The 16,527-nt window shown below is 40.4% G+C and overlaps 1 protein-coding gene across 1 annotated transcript in view; it reads left to right on the forward strand.

Moving 5' to 3' along the window:
• The window catches only part of HECW2 (HECT, C2 and WW domain containing E3 ubiquitin protein ligase 2), a 152,418-nt gene that overhangs the window by 73,822 nt on the left and 62,069 nt on the right, over nucleotides 1–16,527 (forward strand). The window contains exons 3-4 of the mRNA XM_040070394.2: nucleotides 934–1,041; nucleotides 14,005–14,099. Coding sequence (XP_039926328.1) covers nucleotides 934–1,041; nucleotides 14,005–14,099 — 203 coding nt within the window. The remainder of the gene's footprint in view (nucleotides 1–933; nucleotides 1,042–14,004; nucleotides 14,100–16,527) is intronic.

Below are 16,527 nucleotides of genomic sequence, written 5' to 3' on the forward strand. Positions count from 1 at the left end.
AAAATTTGTAGAATGTACTCAAATGTATATAATAAAAGAAGATTTTTTTTTTTTTAAAGTAAGATTAAAGAATATGCAGTACCACTGGAAAGAATTAGGATGTTGTATTTGATGTCAGAGGTGTAGTTCTTGTCTAGTCTAGTTAAGAAACAGCTGCTGAAATGCACTGGTAAAATGTCACAATGCATACTTCCAAAGAACTTCCTGTACAAAAGAGTTAAGTTGGATTTATGTCAGCTTTGTCCGTGTTATCAGAAGTAACCTTGGTGCCCTGTCAAACAGCTTCTTGCCCTGGTCTTTCATTCACATTGTGTTCTGGGTGTCTGAATACAGGCTAGAAATAAAAAGGCCCTAAGACCTGTGTTTGTTAGGACAAAAATCTTAATTTGAGAAGGGATAATACTGATATTGCTAAGCTGCTCTGCAGATAGTATTTGCTTTGAATGTTTTCTCTGAATGTATTTTGCTGAATCTCTCCTTTCTAGCTCTGGTTTACTGACCTCTGCACTTTGGGCCTTTAACTGGATACCCTTAGTTCCAATTCTGCGTTTCCTAACTAGGGAACAAATGCTAGATTTTCACATCACAGAGCAGGAGCGGTGTACAACATGGCATGGTAACTCTGTGATGCAGTTTCAATCAGCTATTCACTCGCAACAGCCTCTCTGTTGGATTAGGGAAGTTTTGGAATTTAATACTGTACCTTGGCAGGTCACCTCTTACAGGAAGCCATATATTTACTTTGGCTGTGTCTCTGTCTGCTCACTCTGCTGTCAAATGTACAAGAGAAGCCATTTATCTTTTGCCAGTTAATTTGATTTTTTTTTTTTTTAATTTAATACAAGTAAGTTTTTGTATCTGGGCCTCTTGAAACAGAAAGCCAGGATTTTAAATACTACTTGCTGAAATTATTTTTTGTCTTCTCTCCTTCAGATGAGAACTCTCCAGCCAATTTCTGGGATTCCAAGAATCGGGGAGTGACTGGCACACAAAAAGGACAAATTGTATGGCGAATTGAACCTGGCCCCTACTTTATGGAATGTGAGTACTTATTTATGCAGTACATATTCCAAGGCAGGTCTGGCATTTGATATCCATTTCATCAGCCCTCCTGATAAAGCAAGGAAATTGATTGTATTGCTCTTAAGGGGGAGCATTTCCCAGTGCATTTGCTGGACATGATAAAAACAGAGTTGAGCTTAGATGTACATTTGTATCCTAATGATGTTCTTAGCACATTTCACTTTAACGAAGGAAGGAGTTGCCTTGTGTGTGATACATACGTTGAAAGATGAAATCCCATCCACAGAAGTTCCAAATTTCAGCTGGACAAATATTAATGGTAAGTGTGTGTGAAGGAAAAGGTGGCAAGCTAATAGTGCTTGCTGATGTTTGTTAGTGGGAAGATTGGATTTGTCTCTAGAAAGTGCCAATGTCCTGTTCAGTTGCATCAGGATTTCTCAGCTGAAGGTCTGTTGCGCTGGAAAATCCACTGGGCAGTTTGGAAATAACTGAGAGTCTTTATGTGACTGAAATGAAAAGCCTTCAGTTGAACTGTGTAAGGACTGTTGGTAGTCAAGCTTCAAACTGAAGAGCTACACTACTCCCTCAGATGACCAGGATTTATAGGAAGCTGAGCTACTCTGCTTTGGGCTGGGGTTTTTTCTCTCTCTTTTTTTTTTTTTCTTTTTTTTCTTTTTGATGAAACTATGCTCTCCTACCATATGAAGCATATGATCTCTAACAAAACTGAGGTTCTAATCACAGGATATTGTATTAGAGCTTGCTGGAAACTCTGATGTGCCAAGCATCAAAGTGGCAATCAGTCCCAGAAGAGCTCTGAGTTGCTCTACCACCTGTTAGCCTCACAGTAACGAATCCTCTTTCATAAGTTAAAAAAAAAATACTCCCACTCTTCACTGTAGTGAAGTAAAGCACTGCAGTGCTGCTTACTATAGGTCTTGGCAGAAATTTTTGTTCCAATTAACTGATAGAACAGTATAGAACAGTAATACATGTATTTCAAGAGGTGTTGTGTACCCTGTACTAAAAATATTAAAGCTTCCTATTTCTAGAACTCATTGTTGAATCTTGCCAAGTTGCCCTATGTATTACACAACACACTTCACAAAAAAAAAAAAAAAAAAAAAAAAAAAAAAAAAAAAAAAAAAAAAAAAGGCGCCTAAATAGGATAAAAGTAAATTCCATTTCAAGAGTTCATTACATTACAATGATTGAACTGAAGACAATGCTCAAGAAAATAATAAAGATAATTAACTTTCCTGGTGCCAAAGACACTGGTATATTAAAGTAGGATAAAATGTCTGTTAGTAAAGTCCATTGCCTCATCTTTCTTGTACATGAACTCCATCAGTATCATTGCCAACATAGGCAGTTTGACTTTAAGGATGTTTGTATCTTTTGGCTGGTTATGTGTTGCTCCACAGTGTATTGAGATGAGGCTCTTGAGTAGTACTTCCAGTTCAGGTGAGTAACCCAAACTAAGGCTTCAAGAACTATTAGTTTGGACTTAAAATCAGCTGCAGCTCATTTACCACTTTGTAACTAACTGCACATCACAGTCAGCTGAAAGGAAGTGCAGGTTGTGTGTTCTTTGGTTATGGCGAGCTTCACTAGCAAACAGCTCTGCTGCCATACAATGAACAAGAGACAAGCAATTGTGCAGCAGCTGAGAACTGCAGAAAGGAATGTTTATGAACATATGTTGCTATAGCACATAGTATGGTAGATAAATATGTCACCAGTGACACTTGTGTTTCGAGTGAGAGGCCAAAAACTGCACTGAAACACTTTACTGAATTTCTGATTCCACTTTTTAAACAAGAGGTCTCCACAGATCCGTGACCATGTTTGCTCAGCAAGGCTTTTCTTTGTAGCTTATAGGTGGTGAAGCAACATGATGCAACTACAGGCAGCTGCTCTTTTCTTTCACTTTTCTATTCCTCGGCTCACTAAATCACAGCAGGGGCAAACGCAGCAGGTGGCTGCGCCCGTCAGGTACAACTGCGGCGTCGCTGCAGTGCAGCGCCAGGCTGGGTGAGGGAAGGGCGGTGCTGCCAGGGTTCTTACCACACCCTGCTGACCTGTCACTGCCCAGCCTGTGCCAGCCAGATCCTAACTTAGCTCCCCTGTTAACCTCTTTCTTCTGCTGTGGTTCAGATACTTGTCTCTCAGTATAGCACTCCACGTGATGCCGCTCTCATTGCAAGAGGGAGAGACAAATGAAGAGTCTAACGCTATCAGTAAACATGTGCCAGATTATTAAATTTAAGATATCTCTGATGCTTTAATCCACTGTTGTTTTCTGGATTTGGGAAAGAGCACTCCAGTTGTAGATTTCTTACATTTAGAAATATCTTTGCTGAGAGGCAGAATACATGAGATACAGGTCATGGTACATGGGGTTTATCACATTTTCTTCTCAGAGTAATGACATTCAGCAGACCATTAGCAGCGTCCCTGAATTTTTAAAGCAGCAGATACATAAAAGGGGCAACGTCTGGGGCACCGGCATGAAAAAAATGTGAAAATGGATCAATCTAAACTCAGTTGGAGACTAGTCACAGCATAGGAATACTCATTCCATCCAATCTGCTTTCAACTGGGACCAGCACTTGACCTACTCAAGTGTGATTTTTGTTGAAAGCTTTCAAGGACAAAAACTTTGTGGATGCTGTTGTAGCTTGTTCTAGTGTTGCAGTATTGTTCCAGCTAAAAAGATTTCTGTGACATCCAATATGAATGGCTATAGCTTAAATCTGGGGGCATTGCCCCCTTTAAAATCGCTGGTAGAACTGAAAAGAGTCGAGATAATAACATTTGTCTTGCCTTAACCTCCTCTTCAACAGACTAAACAAGGCCAGCTCCTTTAGCTCTTCTCATATGTCACATTTTATCTGCCCCAACCACCTTTGTAGCCCTCTGCTCTTCACTCTCCATTTTCTCCATGCTCTTGAACCTAGGGACACAAAACTAGACACAGTACTCCTCACCAGTACCAAGTAGAGGGGGACAGTACTTAATTGCCACCTACATACTGTGAAACCTATGTGATCGCAGGTTCCCTGCCATATACTGTGGTACCTACATGACTGCAGGTTCCCTGCCATATACTGTGGTACCTACATGACTGCAGGTTCCCTGCCATATACTGTGGTACCTACATGACTGCAGGTTCCCTGCCATATACTGTGGTACCTACATGACTGCAGGTTCCCTGCCATATACTGTGGTACCTACATGACTGCAGGTTCCCTGCCATATACTGTGGTACCTACATGACTGCAGGTTCCCTGCCATATACTGTGGTACCTACATGACTGCAGGTTCCCTGCCATATACTGTGGTACCTACATGACTGCAGGTTTTCTGCCATATACTGTGGTACCTACATGACTGCAGGTTTCCTGCTCTACCTATACTCAAGGAGAGGAAGGCAATGCTTTCTGCAAGCCTGAGAAGTGCCGAACTTCCTCTGGCAATGAGAACTGCTGATGCTCATTAACAAAGTTATGCTAAGTAACTACAATAATCCTTTTGGATTTACATTCAAAACTGGCCCATAGCTGTCATGTCTTTTTGGGAAGAAAAGGAATGTAAGTTACTAATGTTGGATAATGAGTTGTGCTCAGTCAGCATGCACTTACACCAAAGACTCTGGATGTGGATTTTCCCTGGCAGTGTCAGAGCCTAGGGACATTATGTATCTGCTCACCAGTAACATCTCTGGGGGGCGAAGTGCAGAGAATTATAGCGTTACTAACGAGCCATATGCAAACAAATCTCAAGCAGAAGGAGTATTTCCGTTTTAATTGCATTAATGTTAATCAGTGGGAGTCAGCTGGGTTAGGCCTTGGACTCCTTCTGCAAAAAGATTTGTATCTTTTAAGAAAAACATCTTATGTCTTAATTTAGGAAGCTGTTTTTCCATGAGCATAATTGTAAATTTATTTATAGTTTCACAGAGGTCCCTCAAATTTGTGTTTATGTTTAAAGGTAGGCTTGGATAAACATTTTTCTGAATTTCTCATTACTGTGTATCTGCAGTCTTGCAACTCAGTGTTAAGATCACTTAATTTATTCCTCTTAAAAATCACTGCCTAGGGATTCAATGTCTCCTATTTTTCCAAGAAAGTAACATGTAAAGACATAGTTTGTCATCTGCTCTATTCAGATCAAGCAACCTGGAGAAAGAAGGGAGGTGAGAGTCTCCTCTTCGTACTAAAAACAGACATTAATTCCCCTCAAAGCATCCAAAATTAGCAAAACGGGGATGATCAAAGAAAACTCTTTTTGCCTCAAACAAAAACCAGCACAAAAATTCTGTAGGCTCTACCCTGGAAGGGAGAATCAAAGGAATCAACAGTGAAATAAAGAGAAATGAACTTAATGTATTCCAGAAAAACAAACAGCCTCTGGAGGGGAGTGGCTGAGGAAGGGGAGGGAGGAAATATGCAGAGGAGAAAGAAAATATTTGCAAAATACCAAGTCCAGCTCACCATCACAAACAGCTGGTGTCCTTAAGATGTCACCTCGAGACAGTGTGAGTGGCCCTGAACTGCAGAGCCAGCCAGGAGAGAGGCAGGTGTTCCTCTTGCTTTTCCCTGGGGAAGGAGCAAAAGTGCTTTGTAGGCATGAAAGGGAATTCAGTCATTTTAGACGTTCAGGAAGGTGAGTTTGAGGATCAATATGCCTGATACGCTGTTTCCTCACATAGCAGAGGTGGCTTTCAAACATCCTGCTCTGAGGCTTGCTAAAATGTGAGTGAAGGAAAACAATGACTCACTGCATGGCTCCCTCAATTTTTTTTACTGTGGAAACTACAGAAGGATTGCTAAACCCACCTCTACAGTTTTCATCCTCCTGTAAAAGGAAACAAGTTCAAGAAGTATTATCCTAAACAGGTGGCAGTAGTGGGAAAGCACAATACAGATGAATGCTTTTGCATTTGGTATGGCGATCTGATATATGGCATCAGGCTGTTCAGGTCTCTAAATACATTGGGGCCTTTACTCTCTGGTGCAAGAGAGGTTTCTGTTGCCCCAGAAATGATTTCAGATGGCAAGTGTTTCTCTGGGTGTGGCAGTCTGTAAGCTTGAGATGGAGGGGGCTCCCTTTGGGGCATTGGCTGGAAACAGAATGGATGGTGATGGTGTTCCTTATGGAGAACAGAGGCAGCAGAAAGGTGGAGTGAAATGATCCATAGGCAGGCTGGGGTAGCAATGTGGAAGGATGGTGACAGGCTGCTACCTTCTCGAAGCGTCTCCTTCAGAAGAAGCCGCTCAGAGCAGGCCACAGGAACAGCTATTTCGGGTCCGTGCACACACGTCACACATGGCTCAGCAGAGGAGAGACAGGAAGGGCCTTTGGTATGATATGTTCCAGCAGAAGTTTATTCCAGCATGCTGAAGGGACCAGGGACAGAAGACCCAGACCATGTGGTACTCAGTGGTTAATTAAGGGGTCAGTGGCCAATGACCTGAGGGCACAGAGGTGGTACAAAGGGCAGCAACCTATAGAGGGGTACGAGGGATGGACAACTGGGGAGCGCGGGGTTAAGTAGCCAATGGAGGAAGCAATCTAAGGTAGAGTGGCAGTAGTTCTGCAGGGCACTATGGGGGAAGTCTCTTTCAGTCTAGGAAGGGAAGACTCTATGGTTGATCTTTCCAGGGCAAAGCCTGGAAGTTTCCCTGAGGGGATTTTAGGGTTCCCACAGGCTGGTGATAGGAAAAATATGTGAGAAGAAGCCTGAGTTTTATTTGGGACTAGTTGGTAACAGCTGCTGCTTGTTCATAATCTGCAGCTTCCAAGTCAGTTTTTTGCAGTATGGAAGGACAGGTCATGTTGGAGATGCCATGGCAGGGTGATTCAGTGTAGGACAGTCACTGCTGTGCAGAAGGCAACTGGTGCTTATGCACTTCCATATGCAACGTACCCAGAAGTTAAAAGCTGTATATATTCTAGTAGGTGTAAGAGGGGGATGGTCACTGTTCAGCACTGTGGATGGTTGTGTGCTTGCTCTTGATCTTCTGCTACGGTCCTGCCTGGTTTATTAGCATGGGCTTAGGCTGAGAGCCTGCTTTGAGACTGCATTGGCCTTGTATTTGTAAGCTGTAGTCTTCATCCCATGAGCGTTGATTGCAGTGTCCACAAGAAGCACCTTCACCTACTTTACCTGTCTTTGATGTTATTTATACCGTTTGATGTCACAGTCATTGCTGTCAGTAGAACAGAAACACATTGATTCGCATATATTTTCTTTACCAGTGTTATGGGTTTATGTTGTGAGCAATAATCCATAGTGGCAGCTGTTGGGATTCATCCAGAGACTGCCAGTCTTGTCACATCAGTCATTTCCAAATCCCCCCTGGGAGGTTTGTGGTTAAATTACTTCTGGTGCCACACTGTGATACTTGGATGCAGTGACTGCACAGATGCAGTGTGTTTTGAACAAAAATCTTGTTTGTGGCATAGAATCACAGAGTAGTTTGAGTTGGAAGGGACCTTTAAAGGGCTGTAGTCCAACCCCCCGAATGAGCAGGGATATCTTCAATAGGTCAGATTGCTCAGATTCATATCCAACCTGATCTTGAATGCTTTCAGGGATTGGGCACCTACCACCTCTCTGGGCAACCTGTGCCAGCATTTCACCACTCTCACAGTATGAAGTTTCATCCTTATGTCTAGTCTGAATCTACCGTATTTTAGTTTAAAACCATTACTCACTGTCCTGGTAAAAAAAAATGGTCCCCATCTTTTTGATAAGGTCCCTTCAAGTACAGAAAGGCTGCACTGAGTTCTCCTCATAGCCCTTTCTTCTCCAAGCTGAGCAAACCCAACTATCTCAGCCTATCTTCATAGGAGAGGTTCTCCATGTCTCTAATCTCTTGGTGGCCTCCTCTGGACTCCCTCCACCAGGTCCCTGTTCTTCCTGTGCTGGGGCCCCCAGAGCTGGGTGCAGTGTTCCAGGTGGGATCTCAGAGCAGAGGGGCAGAATCCCTGCCTTGTCCTGCTGCCCGTGGGGCTCTGGGTGCAGCCCAGGACACTCCGGGCTTTCTGGGCTGAAATCACACATTGCTGGGTCATGTCCAGCCTCCCCTCCACCAGCACATCCTACCCCTTTCAGCAGGGCTGCTCTTGATCTGATCATGAATAAGAACATGAGTGACTATGAGATATATTCAGAGGACATGGTAATATATGTGTTTGCACTGCACTGGTATCATGTTAAAAGTGAGGTTTTACATAGGGTTCTTGGTATTCAGTCCCCATTTCTATGAAATTATAACTTTTGCAAAAATAGTGTATTAAGACTGAAATTGCTATACTTTGTAGTTAGCAAAGCAGAGTCCCAGCTCTCCTCTTTGTTAAAAGCTGATAGATATCGAGGGAAAAAAAATGCTAGGTTAATAATTGAACTTTATATACTTTTAACTTTTAAGGGCTGCTTGTAACTAGAGGTATGAACAGGGTTTAGTTTTATTAATGGTTTTTACCATAACAGTTAATGTTGATAGATGTTCTATGAATGTAATTCATTACTTTTATCCCATCTTTATATTTTTACCATTTAAAATGTTACCAGGTAAATTCTGTAGAGGTCATGGTTTTCCCACATGGAATTGTTCTGAGCCTGGCACACTCATCTGTGCAGTGCCCTGCAACCAGTGCCCTTTAAGTGGTCTGTCTGGGGACTCATGTTATTGTCCCTACTCTATTTATAGACATATTCACTGACTTGGAAATACTTCTGTTATTCTTCTGCTGGTTTTTCATGTTGTCTCTTAGCAGCTATTTTTGAGTATCACAAATAACTGAAACAGGATCAAGTCTTATATTTTTTACATTTGTGGCAGGCTTTGTTGACTTCCTTAAGCACATAATACCCCAGTGTTTTGTTTTAAAGGTTAGGTTATAATTAAATGCTTTGCCAAAATGGAGCATAATAGTCAGTGCTCATGACTGTAAATAAGAATCTCTGATGACAGCAAAGTGAGCGGGGCTGGCAGGGATAGGGAGGCTCTGTTACCTGAACAAGCCTTTGTCCACATTCCCTTTGAAGCAGGTTAGATGGAAAGACCACTGGGACATAGGCATTTTCTGTTATTGATCCTACTTTAGCTAAAAAGCTTTCTGTAAGTCACTTTGTAGGTGGTTTGCCTAATGTTCCTGTAAAATAAATTCTGTGATACACCTGCTGAGAGAGATGGCAAGTACCTGGGGGCTGCCAGCTTTGGCCCTTGCATTCTGCTGCTGAGTTTGCTTCTGCCCAGTAGGAGGTAATCAAAAATTCACACACTGAAAGTGATGCAGAGAAGAGAATGCTAAATGTCTAAACAGAAATGTTGTGTCCACTGAACTGTCATGCTACGGCGAAGTTCAACTGGCAGGAGATGCAGAGCACTGCTAAATTCCTGCAGTTGTCTATCAGGTTCAGACAGGAAAAAATAGGATTTAACACGGTTGCTTTTGCACGGATTGCATCTCTCTTTATAGCTTTGTAGAGCGTGAATGTGAGTGACTTCATTTGTTCCAGTTTTCTTAAATAAGTTTTGCAGAACATGCTTTCATAGTTTTCCAATGAGTTACTGTGCTGTCAGCTTTTTCCTCAGTGAATGTTGGAGGACATATGTTTCTATCTGCAGAGAGCCATGGATTCAGCCCAAGTACCTTCTGGGCACTCAGCTGCAGTGGCCAGGAAGTTTGAGCTGCTGTGCAGGTTCCATACGGAGAACCGGGAGCACTGTTTTGCTCCACAGTTGTAACCCAGCTGGGATTTGACTTCCTTTTGGAGATGTCTCTGCTTATCCCTTCTCAGTGGAGATGATTCCACCTCTAATACTGGTGTTTTGTTTGACTAGGGTCTGTCTGGAGCAAACTGTTCTTACAGCAAACACACCTGCTTTCCTGCATCGTCAGTCTCCTGGAAAGAATGCATCCTCCTAGAATTATGCTCTTGCGTCTATGTATTTTTAGTATCTTTCTTTCACAGAGCATTCTTTTGATGGGCAAAGGTGGAGTATTAAAGGCAGTAAAAAGTAGTTAGTGAGAGACTTCGGGGAATTAGTGATGTTTTCAACCCAAGCTGTTATTTAGTGTAAGCTGATTCCTTTATCATTGAACAGTCAAAAGTATATGGTCCATAGAGGTAACAGCACTATAATTTCATGCAGGTGTTCTTTTGAAATTCAAATATTAGTGCTTGAGTCCCAGAAACCTTTACTGATTCCAACATCTTTGTGTAATGGATCTGAGCTACAAAACTATGGTTATGAAATGGTAACAGCTATTAGCTTTAAAAGAAAGGGATTATGGTTTCACAGAGTTTTCTGATTAATTAACATATATATCACTTTTTATATGGTCATTTAATAACTTTGAGAGAATCCTATATCCCCCAATTTAATTTTTGACTTATTTTTAAATGAAGAAGGAATTTATTGTGGTCTGTATGATGTCTGGAGGAATGTCAGTTGTAAGAGGGCATGTGTAGTATCAAAAATATATTCGTTTTTCCCATGAATGAAAATTTTGTTGTGTCAGGTACAGATGTCTCTCCTTTGCTGGGTTTGCTGCTCAGCATTTTCATTGGGGATCCTGTGCAAAGCAGTCTCATTAACCTGTTGAGGAAGAATTAAGTAGGAAAGAAATAAAAGAAGTGCCAGTTTCCCCCTGAAGGCAACACAGAAAGCAAGATGGCAGGACAAATGAAAGAAACTGGGAAAACTGTAGGTGACACATGCTAATGTGCATTTAGAGTATGGAATAGTTCAGAGCAAACTGAACCTGTGTGTTAATATGGAACTGAGCACATTTCTCAAAATATTGAAGTCCTGTTTGCAAATAATTGAACTTATTGCTGTTGAAGAAGTCTGTGTGTTTATGGGGCCTTAGAACACATCTCAGCACACCACCTGTAACTATCAAGAACAGCCACAGATACTTGTTTTCAATGTATCTAGAGATCAGGAATCCATCAGTCATCAAGAAAAACATCTTCTAATCAAGATTTTTTTTTCTGATAGCGCAGCACAAGAAGTGTCAAAAAGTTACATCCTCAGCTGCTTTGAAGTTACCGGGCTCCTCTGAGATTTCTTCTTCTGTTAACATTAACTGTGTTTCTAGTGTTATTAGCCAAGAAAAAAACACTTTGGTGTCTTATCCTATGAAGTGTTTGTTCTGTTGCTGTGTGGAAGATCCAGCCCTGCAAATCCATGTTCATTTTGACATGTCTGTGTACATATGGTGGGTAGCCCATTTTTCAATTTCGTGCTGAATTTCAAGCACAGCCTCTTTTGTATTAATCCCACTGACACAGTGCTAACAGCAGATCTTCCATTTCTCTAAATGCATGTGTGAATGCAGTGCTGTATAAAGCTGTATAAAACTGAATCAGTGCTGCTTCTGCTGGCAAGTGGGAGAAGACGTCTCCATGTCATGCTATTAAGTGCTCTGCTTTTTCTAGTTATTTCTAGCAATAAGTCCTGAAGTTTGGTCTTTTATTTGGTGGGGTTTTTGTTTGTTTGTTTGTTTTTAATTTAGTGTACCTGAAAGGGATTGTCAGATACATTTCTTGAATTGTTCTATCACCAGCCATATATAGCTATTGAAAAGTACTGTATGCTGATAGGAATCATTGAGAGAAAGAAACATGACCATGCAAAACTTGTAGTATTGCATTTCAGCCTTTAGCTAAATGTACCTGTAATGTAGTGAGAGTATTTGTCCACCATCATATTATGGATTATCTGTGGATAGAACCAGCAACTTTTCCCTTGCTAGATTCGGTTCAAAAGTGATGAATTGAAAGAAGATAGTCACAACAGACTGGATAAACAGCAGCTCCAGCAGCTCTCCAAAAAACTAAGCTTAGGTTGTGATAAAAGTAAACAATTGTGAAAAGTGCATATTATATGGCTCTACGCAAGATATTTACTATATGTGTTGTGTTGTGTTGATTGGTGGTGTTGTATTAATATTTTGATAGTATGGTAAATGTAGTTTTGTAGTTAAAATGTAGTTTTCATGTACTAACCACAGGAAAACGTAAATCTTTCAGAGAAAAAAAGAATTTGCTACTTCCTTATCAGAAGAGACCAACCCCTCCTGCCTCTCTCAGCCTTGACGATGCCATAGAGATTAAAAGAAAAAAAAAAGAAAAAAAAAAAAAAAAGAGAAAGAAAGAAAAAAAATACTAACCAGAGACGATTCTTTGTTTGAATGGAATTTATACATCATGTATGAAATGTATGAATATTCAACAGGCTATTGCTTTTAAGAGATAATCCTTTGTTAACCAAGGTCCTTCTCCAGAGCTTGTGGCTCGGGAAGGCACCCAGACGTCTGTAACTTTGTTTTTATTGTCTTGTATTGTCCTAACTCTAAAATGGTTCAATTTTTTACTCTAAATCTATTTTTTATAACCATCTTATTTACTATTAAACTTTTAAAATTTTAAAACAAGTGATTGGCATTTTTCACAACAATGAAATAAAAGTAAGCAATATAGCTGGAAATTGGAAGTGTTACTGGAATAATTTATTGTCTTAACCATGCCCTCACGTAGGCATAACAGGTTCTCAGTGTGAATAATGCTCAGACTTGAGTGCTTGTTACTTAGTAATGCATTTTACAATGTGGAGAGTCCAGTACTTGGTATAAATCCTCCCAGATTTTGCAAGTGCTGAACCTCTGATTTTATGTGAGCTAGAAGTTCTTGTTTGTCCTGCATGCAAGCATTGTTGGTAGGTAAGCAGAACTGCTCCGTTCAAGAGGAAACGAACCCATCATCCTGCCTGATAACTTCTAGGTCTGATAAACCTTTGTAGGTGATTAGAAATCCTGTCTGCATTTTGAATTTTGCTCTAAAGCTTGTGGTAAATAGAGCATGTTTTGTCTGTGTGTGTGAACTCATCTGTGAGGAGGAGGCAGTGGGCTCAGCAGCTTCTCCACCTCCTGATTCCCTGGAGGCACTGTCAGCCAGACACTTTCCTTTGAAGGGTTCTTCTGAGGTGTCTCCTCTTTGTTCTGGGAGGAAGATAGTAAATGAATGTTGATCTGTAACTGCAGCAAATTTAAAAATAAATAATCCTTTTTGGCTGAGCAGGCTTGCAGGGTGGGTTTCTGAGTAGGGATAAGGGGCTATTTTATCTTGCAGTGATGAAATACCTCAACCCTCAAGGAATCATGCCATAAATGTCTCAAAATCCTATACCAAGCTCTGAGGTTTTGTACTTCAGGACTACTGACATATTGTTAAACCAAGCAGAGGAATTGAACTGCCAAGACTTTCATACACATCCTCTGTCTGAACTGGCTGCTGTAATTCCTGCCTGCCTTTGGCCATTGCTGTCTGCCTGTGGCCATCTCTGTACCCAGAGGTAAAACGCTCATCAGCCTTACACAGAAGAGTTATCCCAATGGAGAAGGAAAACAGACATTGTTCCAGATAGGGAAAACCCCACAGGATCAAGGGCAGCCATAATTATAGCTGTTCTGCTTGGTTGGAAGAATGCAGAGGAACTACAGGGGAGGTCAGGCTTTAGTTAAATATAATACTCTTTTGTTTGCAGTAAATACAGTTTAGCAAACAAAACTTTAATCAGTGGGACCAGAAACATGGTGCAACTTTTGCCTTTCCTGTGTTCTGGTGTATAAAGTGATTCCAGCTTCCTTCAGATACGTGTCACATTCTTCCAAAGTCCTACAAAATCATCCTAGTGGCAAATGTCTCAGTATGCCTTTTCCAGGGCTGATGATATGGTAGGAGAAGTACAAGTTGCAAAATTAGGTAAGTTATCATTTTTCTCTGTTAAGTAACAGAAAGACCCAACATACAATGAGGATATAACCAGCAGCTCTATTTTTAATTTTCTGTTAGAGTATTTCTGAAGAGAGGTCACTGAATGCTGAACCCTTTTGTTGTGTCTCTTTTGCCTAGGGTCAGTGATGAAGTGTTTAATGTGGTTTTTGTTTTCTTTCCAGCTGAAATAAAGATCTGTTTTAAATACTACCATGGTGTTAGTGGAGCCCTCCGAGCTACTACTCCATGTATCACTGTGAAAAACCCTGCTGTGATGGTGAGTTTAGCCTATTTGTTCATTCTATTTGTAGATGATTTATTGATACCTTTTACAAAATGATAGTACTGATGACAGTATTAACTGTCAGACCAGTCTATCAATATGGCTCCTATCTTTACTAATGACAGTAATTACATTTTAAAAAAATGTGTTGCCTTACAAAAGCTATAAAAACTGGAAAGTGCTTTTCATGGTTTTGTATTGCTCTTAATAAAATAACAGTAGAAAGTCACTGAGCTTAACTGAAATCTTTTATGCTAAGAATTTGACTTTGCATTCAGTTTTTTGCTACTTACAGTTTTCTGTAATCTAATACAATAATAGGAATTTTTCACACTGATTATATAACTGAAACCATGTCCAAAGTCTCCATTTCTTCCTATTTCTTAAATATTTCCTCATATTCAGTATGAAACTGTTGCAGAGATAGCAGTTGCTAGTATAAATGAAACCAGACAAAAGCTCTGCTCTTTCAAAGATTACTGAATTTTCTGAGTGTTCATATACCATTGAAATTCAGTAATTCCCTGATTATTGAGAAGTATTGTCTTACTGTGTTTGTGTTATGAGGCCTGTTTAAGTTTTTGAGGAATTCTTTTTAGTTGTTTAAGTAGTAGTGGAATAGTTGTTAAAGCAGTGGCAGAAAAGGCTTCCAGACTTGCACCATGGTGCTTTTGCTGCAAGTAATTTATCTATCAGGTTAGCTCTTCAGCTAAGCTTCAGCAAGTTTCACAGTGCATTTGATTTGTTGATGTTAGCTGCCAAATATTTAAGATCCCAACTGTCAGGGTAGTGGACTGACAAATGCAGCATTGAAGATGCAGTAAAGCAGAAGTTACTCAGACTGAATAGTTTTTATTCTGACCTTGCGCTTTTTCAGTGTTGTGTATTATATACGAGTGCATGCAATGGTTATCTGACACTAAATGTGCTATACTAGGCTTTATATCTTAATAGATCAAACGTGTGGGGGTTTTCTCTTAGAATTACAAACCTAGGTGATAGCATCATTTAATTTCCAGGTCTTTGTCAGATCTCACTATGAGTAACAGTTTCACAGATGGATACAAACTCGATATTTTACAGGAGAAAATGTGTCACAGCTAATGAGCTTGACAGCTATGGTCTTTAATATCAGTTTATAAACTAAAGGCAGTAAGGTAATCTGATTTTGAACAAGAGGAAAAATGCATCTCAAAATAACCCTTAGAATGGGCTGCATGCTGCACTATATCATTACTGAGAAGCAGAGTGATTATAGTGCTGGAGAAACCAGTTGAAGTTGGGTATTTTCTTGAGCTTATCATGTTATCTGCCAGTAGTTTTGAGATTCACTGAACAAAAGGTCATCTGAACTTTGGTCATCTGAGTACGCATTTAATTACTTGGTAGCTACCTAAAGATCTGTCTTTCAGAGTCATGGTAATTCTTGAAGGCTTATACCAGCTTTTCCTGTTTAAATTTCTTTCCTTTGAAAGGTGATGCAGGGTCCTGGGTATTGTTCAGAATTCGCACACCTGCTGGAAGGGCTAATTTTATATAAACACTTTTGTTTGCGTTAACAGTGCAGACTTCCAGAAATAGTGAGCTGGTAGTTTTCCTGATGAGAATGTTGTATGACAGTTCAGATGATACTTCCTAAAAATGTCACACTGCATTAGTTATGTGTAAGTAAACCTATTGTTAAACGTTAAAGCCTCACTGCATTTCCATGGGTTTGGTGTTGAGCTTAAGCATTAAGCAGTAGAGATCACTGGGTTCTCTTGATACTGGTTCTGTGTGTTCTTAGAGAAATGCTGTTTGAGGAAGTATTAAGAGAGTCATGGTGTGCTCACTCCTCTTTCTTATGGTGCAATATATTCCTTGTTTACTGGCTTTTCTCATACTGATGGTGTATCACGCCAGGTATTTCAGTCCATCATATTTTTGGATAAGCAGCTAACATTCTATTGTGTTACTTTGGCTCAGGGGAAATAGAAGGCCTGAAGGAGCATTCAGAAACACTGTTAAACCAGGTGACATGGCCTTTGTGCTGCAAAACTCTGTGTGTGTGTGCTGGAAAGAAATTATTCACTTTGGCGCAGAAGACTTGAAACTGCTGTTCAGGTCATAATGGAACAGAAAGTGGTTATATAGAAAAGTCATGGAAGTGCTAGGGAACACTGTCACCATTCATGTTATTATAGCTGAATTGTGAGCAAATTCTATTTTCTATAATGTGAAGTTATGATTTGCAATAAAAATTGAATTATTCGAATGGAGTCCAACTTGTAGCAGAAAAATAGGTACAGAATGGGGAAGGCCTTTTTGGTGATGAGTGGCATTTTTGACAAGGAAAACAGTGTGTGCTGAAAAAAGCCCAAAAGAGGAAACTGGAATGCACAGCATTCCTGTGGCCTTGCCTGGACAGCATCACTTTCACAGT

The sequence above is a fragment of the Hirundo rustica genome, chromosome 7, assembly GCF_015227805.2.
Source record: "Hirundo rustica isolate bHirRus1 chromosome 7, bHirRus1.pri.v3, whole genome shotgun sequence".
In the NCBI taxonomy this organism is placed as follows: domain Eukaryota; kingdom Metazoa; phylum Chordata; class Aves; order Passeriformes; family Hirundinidae; genus Hirundo; species Hirundo rustica.